Source organism: Cibotium barometz, chromosome 56, assembly GCF_041138505.1.
Source record: "Cibotium barometz isolate CiBa-2024 chromosome 56, ASM4113850v1, whole genome shotgun sequence".
NCBI classification, from domain to species: Eukaryota; Viridiplantae; Streptophyta; class Polypodiopsida; order Cyatheales; family Cibotiaceae; genus Cibotium; species Cibotium barometz.
Window position 1 is genome coordinate 17,429,412 of NC_141101.1, and position 8,614 is coordinate 17,438,025.

The 8,614-nt window shown below is 34.1% G+C and overlaps 1 protein-coding gene across 1 annotated transcript; it reads right to left on the reverse strand.

The window, feature by feature from the left end:
* Nucleotides 1-1,336: 1,336 nt before the first annotated feature.
* Nucleotides 1,337-7,039, reverse strand: LOC147606967 (jasmonate-induced oxygenase 4-like). The gene is made up of 4 exons (XM_086791202.1): nt 6,637-7,039; nt 5,487-5,731; nt 2,426-2,753; nt 1,337-1,722 (listed from the first exon to the last, which is right to left on the reverse strand). Exons 1-4 carry the CDS (start codon nt 6,919-6,921, stop codon nt 1,471-1,473), a joined length of 1,110 nt encoding a protein of 369 aa, XP_086647328.1. The 5' UTR covers nt 6,922-7,039; the 3' UTR covers nt 1,337-1,470.
* Between the last annotated feature and the right edge of the window lie 1,575 nt (nt 7,040-8,614).

Sequence of the window (8,614 nt, forward strand, 5' to 3'; positions counted from 1 at the left end):
ATTTCTTAATATGTAAGATGTTTTGAATATGTAGTGCCCTGTTTCATTTGACATATGGTTTGAGATCATGATATGTATAGTGGTCCATACAATTGTGAGTTGGTTATACAAGTTGTTTTTTATTTGGTTTGAGGTAATGATATGTATTTATACATCTATAGTTTTTATTTCTTGATATGTAAGATATTTCTTTGGTAATACAATCTGGTCTGAGATCACATTGTGGTTTGAGATCACGATATATATAGTGGTCCAAATGGTTTTTAGTTAGTTATACAAATGGTCTTTATTTGGTTTGAAATAGTGAACAATGCTTAGCTCTACAATATATAGTGATAGGTATATAGATATAGTGATATTCTTTGATTTTCATGCATAGATATATGATGTTGTATAGTGGAGGATACCAATAGTGATACATATGGAGGGTGTATAATGATGACATTGGCACAAGAGAAAGCTGGTAGAAAAATTAGACCCGACATTTTTAGGGACTCCCCAGTTTGTCCCAGCTTTTTTTTAATTATGCAGTACTTTTGCTGCTCAACCACCAGCAAACCTGTTTTGTAGCAAAAATAGCAGCGATATAGGCTCGACATCTACGTACCCTTCTAGTTATAAAAGCACTACTATTTGCTAAACCCTCATTCTGTTATGGTGAATGTAACTCTTATGAATTGGGTTCTTTTGTTATTAAAAAAAGGTCATATTAAATATGTTGAAGTATTGTTTATTTTGTCCAAAAGGACACTTGTTGCTTAAGTTTGTAAACATGCACAAAGCCTTCTAAAATTTACTTTACTTGATTACTAGTCAGAATATGTGATTTTAAGGTTTTTAAAACTATCTGAACTACCCTACCTGAACAAAACAAAATTTAGAATGTAGATTTATACAAAATTTTGAAAGGGAAAAGGAATAAAGCTCTTGATTACAATTTGTGCACCTAGAATTGCTTTACAGTTGAAATCTCCACAATAGATTTTTGAAAATGGCTCTTTTTTATTTTTTGTGACTCACTATCAAGTGCATTCTTTAATGTGCTATATTATATTGGTGTGGTTTTATTTTAAAAAAATAGATAAAAGATGGACATTTCAATGAGATGTATGGAAGTGTGTTGTTACCACTAGCTACCTTTACATGGAAGTATTAGACATATACCTATATGGATAATATACTCTTTTAGAATGTAATCAATGAGATACCTATATGGATAATATACTCTTTTAGAATGTAATCAGTGTGACAAGATGTGATGATATAGCATAAACAAAATCCCTTTAGGAGGTATATACAACTTCTAGTCCTCATAAGATTTTAGGTAAAGTTATTTTCTTGACTGTTCTCTTAAATAAAGACAAGAACTAGAAATATCTAACTTACATACATAAGCATACTTATTATTAGATCTTGAGAGTATCAATAAGATCTTTTCAAGGTTGGTGTTAACCCATGTAAGAGTATTTCTTATTGGATCTTGAGAGTATCAACACGAGCTTTTCCAGGTTGGCGTTCACCCAAGTAAAAGCTCAAATAGTCAAGATAGCTTATCTCTCGATATTGTGCTAGGTTAACTTTAGAGATAAGCTTTGGAGCTGGCTTCACTATGATCTTTGGTGAAATTTCAGGGTAGAAAAACATCACTATAGAATAGCGTTCCATTTTTTGATTGACTATTGCTCGATGATCTACACTTTTATATATTCCATTGCTGATCACCTGGCATCCATCCATTACACACTTTAGTTTCTTGAAAAGTCCAAGTCTACCATATCATTTTGTAGACCATTAAATCATTTGATTGTAAATTTGTGAGTGAGCTTAGAATAATGAAGCTTTATTGCATTATCATCAAGAAGCCAATAAGGAAGAAAAACTAGCATTAAGCCACTTTTATTGAAGTGGCTTTTAGAGACTTTCGTTAATAAGTCATTGTAAAAATAACCTTAAACCACTTTTGTGGGGCTCAATTACAAGACTTATATTCTTATTTACTCTATGAAATATCAATAGTCAATGCTTTCTCTCTCTTGATGCAAACTCTTATTTACTCTATAAAAGGTTTTGAGTCTCTCTCTCTCTCTCTCTCTCTCTCTCTCTCTCTCTCTCACTCACACACACACACACACACACACACACACACACACACACACACACACACACACACAAAATAAGATAGTAATAAAAAGTCTTGCCAATTTACTATATCCAAAACTTATATCATATATGCATTTAGAAAAGCCTTTTAACTTGCTTATGTATATTCGTGAAATCCTTATGCATACAAGGAATTATATGTAACTCTTGTGTTAAAGTTAATGGCACCTTTTTGTGTGAAACACCTCAAGGAATGCAAATGTGGTAAAAGTTTTGAGAATTCTTTCCTTTTTGAGGTGATGAAAGCAAGCAAGGTGGTCATTACCTGGAGCATGTCAGCCACGTTAACTATGAGGGCATTGGGGCTTGCAACCTTGAGGGTGACCCATTTGTCATCTTTGTGCACTTGGAGGCCACCGGTGGCTCCATCTTCAATCAAGAGGGTGATGGTCCCTCCATCAGAGTGTGATCCTACGCCCAACACATGGCCGGGCTGTGGACATGGTGGGTAATAATTTAAACGCAAGGCAGCTGAGAACACCCCGCTTGTCTCCTCGATGTAGCTTGCACCTAGCCCAAGGCTCTCACTTATGGCTCCACATAGCTCATACGTTACTGCCTTCATCTCATTTATATAGTCTCTTAATGCATCTCTGCCAAATAAATAAATAATAATAATAATAAAATTAAAAAAGTAATCACACAAATTTGTGGATTGATTTATCTATATATATATACCTAAATGAATCCAAGAACATGCCCAAATTCACCTTTTAGGAACATGCATGTTATATACTCAAGGTAGTCAACCTACAAGACTATAACTATCAACTCCATTATGTATAGTATGGACTAGATACTACGACATCCCCACTAACGTCATCAATGCCCAATAGTGGGTGTAGATCTTTGTATCAAGATATGCTCTCACATACGCACTCCACACACACACACACGAGCATATATTCACACAAAGCCCTTCGTACTGAGTTTTTGTCAAACCTCCGGAGATGCAGGGTAGACTCAGCCATAGTTAGCTTAACACTAGTTTGGTACCAAAACAGGACACTTGAGTGTCCGGGGGTTGCGAAAAAAAATCAAACTCCTAATGTAGGCTTTAAAACCCAAAATGCTTCATTGGGCATGTAGAACATAACCCTATGCTTATGTAAAAAATGCTAAACATATAAAATGCCTTTTTATTTGGAAGTACATAAGCAACAAAGTAGCATATGTCTTGAAAATGAACATTTTTCAGGATTTTTCAGGATTTTTCCAAATATGCAAGCATCATTCTCTCTCAAAAAAAAATCCAATGATATCAATAGCATTTTTCCCAAGATATTTTGATAGCATACATCAGTCCAAGGAGGTAGAAGTTCACCAAAAAAATCATTTTCCTTTCCTAGAATTTTTTCCAAAAAAGTTGTATAAAATCAGCAAAAGTAACGCGTATTATCAAAACTCAATCACACCACTAAAAAAAATTGTAGCCCTATCAATGAGAATGTTGATTATTGGTTTTCATGCTTGAGATGAGATAAATAAGCCATAATTTGATGTGTATGACACTAACTTAGCCTCCACTTAAGTAGGTTCTTATCGCCTAGTTCTAAAAAACTGTAAAAAACAAAAATACAAAATTTGATCATCTTTTTTCAAAAACTAATAACTATGCTTGCACAAGTAGTCTACACCTATAGTTACAACAAATAATGCACTTACACAGCTTTTCCCTTTGATGAAAATCAAAATTAGGCTCATAATTAGACATTTTACGTATTAAAAACAGGTTGCGCAAAAGGCCATGTATGAGAAGAGGCCCAAAAAGTGGCTCTAAAGTTTTGGAAAATTCAAAACAAAGCAGTATTTACCCTATATAACATGGGTGCACCTCAAGTTTTACATTATTAGCTTGCATATGGAAGGATAAAAATTCATGCTCCACCTGTATAAAAAACATCATTTCAATATTAGCGAGTCAAAAATTTATCCAATAATTATCGATTGATGATTCCAAGATTTAGTTTACATCATGGGCTTTCCATCAAGCCAAGTTTCATGATCAAACTATGTCCCTTCTAAAAGTTATGTACAAATTACTACTATTTTGAAAACAGCAAAAATCATACGTTTTATCAGCATGTGTCTAAGAAAATTAAAATATTGCCTTGCAAAAGCTAAGAAAAGTGCAATTTAAAAAATCTCAATTTTTTTTGGGGTCTTGAGGAACATCTGTGGATGTTAAGCATTTCAAAACTCTTAATAGATTGCCCACAAAAATTCAAGAAAAATGCTAACTTTCAGGACACTTTAGTGTCCTCAGGACACTTTAGTGTCCAATTACAGAACTAGTGTTAATTATGATATTCACACAATGAGTTTCCATTCCTTCTAGCTAGTAGACTACTCATGCTACCTATGCATGATGGCATTCAAGGAATTTAAAAAAAGTAATCACACAAATTTGTGGATTTATTTATCTATGTTCATAGTTAGCTTAAATATGATATTCACATAATTAAAGTTCAAACTTATGCATGATCTTCCATTCCTTGTCCACCACTAGTAGATTACTCATGCTATATTCAAGCAATGCTATACATGGCATTTTATTTCCTCTAAGTTTGCTCCTCATGTTTACGAGGCCAGACCATACACTTGTCTTGAAAACCCATTAATCATGCCTATTACTTGTGCATTTTGGCTATTTAAATGCATCCCTTCCACAAATTTAGAGGTATTAATCTTACATCCTTGTGTATCACATGTTTTTAATTAAAACCTATCATATACTTGTAAATTTTCCAGTAAATCTTTGAAAATAATAACCATTTCTAATGACCATAAATTATGGTATAAACATTAGTTTCTATTAGTAAAAATGTTCATTAATTATTATAATCACAGTTGGCAACAAGATAGTTATGTGAAAAAAAGTAGTACATTTTTACTGTCTCCTTCTAACTAGTTGGCAATGTACTCATGCTATAGGCATTATAGTAGACCCATGATTACATGTGTCATACCATAAACTAAGGTTCACAAATCAAATCTCTAAAATAAAACTTTTCTATGGTGATGTGGATTTTATACTCATGTGTCCCTTTGTTAGTGCTATGAATGGGATTTTCTATAATTACATGAACTTTTCTTGGGATTGAATTTCTGCCATGGTGATTAATCAACTTAAAAGCTACTCAATAATTTGTGGGTAATGTGATAAATGTTTAATGAGCTTAAGAAGATGAATCAACAGGTCAATGAATGACAAATTAATGTGTGGTTGATGAATTGATAGCTACTCATTAATGCTCTATTAATGTGTGGTGAGTGTGATTAATGTAACGAGCTTAAGGAGATGGAGTAATAGGGCAAAGAATGACCTGTAGTATGGAGGCTCAGATGGGAGAAGGTGATCATGTATTGAGCTTTCGGGTGCCACATACTGAGCAAGAATATCCACCCAATCAGTTGCAGCTTGGCTTCCTGTGTTGAACTGGCCATACCCTTCAATCTCGCCCTCCTTCATAGCCCACCTTTGCTTAACCTCCATGGGAAGCCCAAAAAACCCACGAGTTGCCACCTTCATGCCCTCTAATATTTTCTCATCAACCCCATGATTTATTACCTGTTAACACATTAATGTAGTTTCATCTAAAAATCTTGATTGATCAAATATTGATGCAACCTCGCAATTTTAATTAGATACAATTTGAGTCATATAGCTTGAGCAATAATGCAACCTATTTCAACCCAACTAAGGTAAATAATAATAACATGCAAATAGATAGACTTGACTTAATATACTAGTTTTATATAGTTGAAATTTATACTTAGCATACTAACATGCTAATAGATAATGAGTTAATATACTAATTTTATATGGTTAAATTAGCTTCTTAAGCTACACTCAGAATACTAGCATGCAAATAAACTAGTATATATGGTTAAAATAGCTTCTTAAGTTATACGTAGCATACTAACATCCTAATAGATAATGAGTTAATATACTAATTTTATATGGTTAAATTAGCTTCTTAAGCTACACTTAGGATAATAGCATGCAAATAGATAATAAGTTCATATACTAATATTATATGGTTAAGTTAGCTTCTTAAGCTACACTTAGAATACCATATGATATACTAATATTATATGGTTAAATTAGCTTCTTAAGCTACACTTAGAATATTGACATGCAAATAGATAATAAGTTTTCAAACGGTAAATTAGCATCTAAAGCTATACCTAGTAAAGTGGAATTATGAATCGCCTCTAACAAAGCAAGCTTGGTAATGATTTATGCCCTTAGGCACTGATTACCTGGAAGAAGCCCTGCTCTAATTAAGCAAGCTTGCTAATGATTTATTGCCTTAGGCACTGATTACCTGGAAGAAACCCTACTCTAATTAAGCAAGCTTGCTAATGATTTATGCCCTTAGGCACTGATTACCTGGAAGAAACCCTGCTGTAATTAAGCAAGCTTACTAATGATTTATGTCTGTAATGATGGAAAAAGCAGGCACTAATTACCTGGAAGAAACCCCACTCTTGGCATGCTGCAGCTAGTGTTGATATGGCAACAGCCCTTCCATCTCCCTTGAATTCGCGCATATCAATAATGGGTATTCTTACACTATCACTCACGCTTTCTAATGATTCATTGAGGTTGGGCTGAAGCTCAGGCGGCTGAACGAAACTTTCCGGCACCTCCTGCACTCCCGATTCTGCAATCACTTGCACAGAATTGCGCTCAAAACCATGCAGATCTCTTAATCTCTCCCGCGACACTTCAGAATTGGCATGCGGAGGTGCCATCTTCTCACTAATCAAGTCGCTAAACACGTATAATTAAGCTGCGCTAATGCGTTCTCCTGTGTAAGAGACTTTTTATGGACAGCTTGGATAAGATTGCTTGGCGTAGAACTCCAACCTCTCAAACACCGCGTTCACATTAGGCCGCTTTTGTCCTTACTCTTTGTGGCCGGTCGTTTAAATGCCCTTTAGGACCTCTATGGCTTTTAAGTGGAACCATTGATGCTTCTGTAGCATTTGTGTGTTACTGGCCCATCTTTTTGTCTCATATTGGATTCAAGAATCAAGATGCTTCAAAATCTCTATGTTTTCGGTATGATTTAATTATCCTACATTACATGAATATATTGCAAAGTTCACCTTATATATTTTAAGTTTTTGGAGCTACTAGCAACAACCTCACACACCAAGCATCAATCTACCACCTTGTTACTCATTTTTGAAAATTGTTTCACATGTTTTTTTGTTGTGTATACATGCTCTTACTATATTCCTCCATTAACCTATGGTTCTTGGTTGTTCATTACTTGTTGGATCTTAATTTCTTGAAGATTTTGTATATTTCCTCTTTTATATATTATTTTTTCAAAATTCCATCATGTTTAGTGACATTGATACCATTAAGTGGAGAGTCTTGTTGACACATCCTTTACATTTTGTTGTTTGGTGTTGGATGTGCTTGGAGATTCCCTTCTCAACAAGTCTATCTTGTTTCTAAAACTTTATCAATATATATATAGATTTTCCCATCGATTGAGTATCTCCAACTTGATAATTTGGTCTTCTCTCTCTCTCTCTCTCTCTCTCTCTCAACAAATTTGTAAGTGGGTACTAGTGGGTTCTAATTTTATTTTCACTTCAATACACACTATAGACACCCTCCAATTTTATTTTCACTTCAATACACACTATAGACACCCTCCAATTTGCTTGGAACACTCTCACATTTCTAGCTCTCAAATTTCTAAAGTCTATGTTATTTAAATTATGTTTCCTATATATTACATTTGTTTTTTCTCATGAGTTGTTTTTCTCCAAATTTGACACTTTGCTCCTCGACCTTTTCTTTTCCTCAAAATTTTAAGTACTTACTAGTGGGTTGTAATTTTTTTTTTTTTTTTTTTTGCATAGAGAGGGAGAGTATAAATTGAATGATTTAAAAAGTAAGTTGATTGCTTGAATTGATGTTTATCACCCATAGCATTAAGCTGGATCTGACAAGCCTCAAGGGTGTGGTATAATCATAGGTGCATTCTTCTTTCATGTTGGTCTCAAGAGAAGCAATGATAATGCTAACCTTTGTTTAAAGGAAGATATGCACATGCTAATTATACATTATGTAGATGATTTGAGCATCACAAAAAATCATGAGAAAAAGATCCAGGCTATGAAGGCAAGACTATAGAGGGAGTTTGACATGACCGATCTTGGTCTTTTGGAGTACACTTCCTTGGGATGGAGTTTTGAGACCAAGATGACTCTATCTTCCTTTTCCATAAAGGTTACTACAAGGAGGCATAACGAGATTTTAGGCTGCATAAATGCAAACCCCCTTTTTCTCTTATGGATCTAGGAGGTAAGACGTCCAATAATAAGATTCTCCTTTTACTTCTACAACTTTGTACTAGTTGGATCTTTGATCTATCTAGCTAACACTAACCTTGAAATGAATTCTTTAATTAGGGTTTGAGTAGAA

What these genes read in the sequence shown, in the direction of transcription:
- LOC147606967 (XM_086791202.1), bottom strand. Translation starts at nt 6,921, where the DNA reads ATGGCACCTCCGCATGCCAATTCTGAAGTGTCGCGGGAGAGATTAAGA. An exon ending in AAGAGTGGGGTTTCTTCCAG is followed by an intron (nt 5,732 to 6,636) that starts GTAATTAGTGCC and finishes ATGTGTTAACAG; the next exon opens with GTAATAAATCATGGGGTTGA. An exon ending in ACGTGGCTGACATGCTCCAG is followed by an intron (nt 1,723 to 2,425) that starts GTAATGACCACC and finishes GATGGATGCCAG; the next exon opens with GTGATCAGCAATGGAATATA.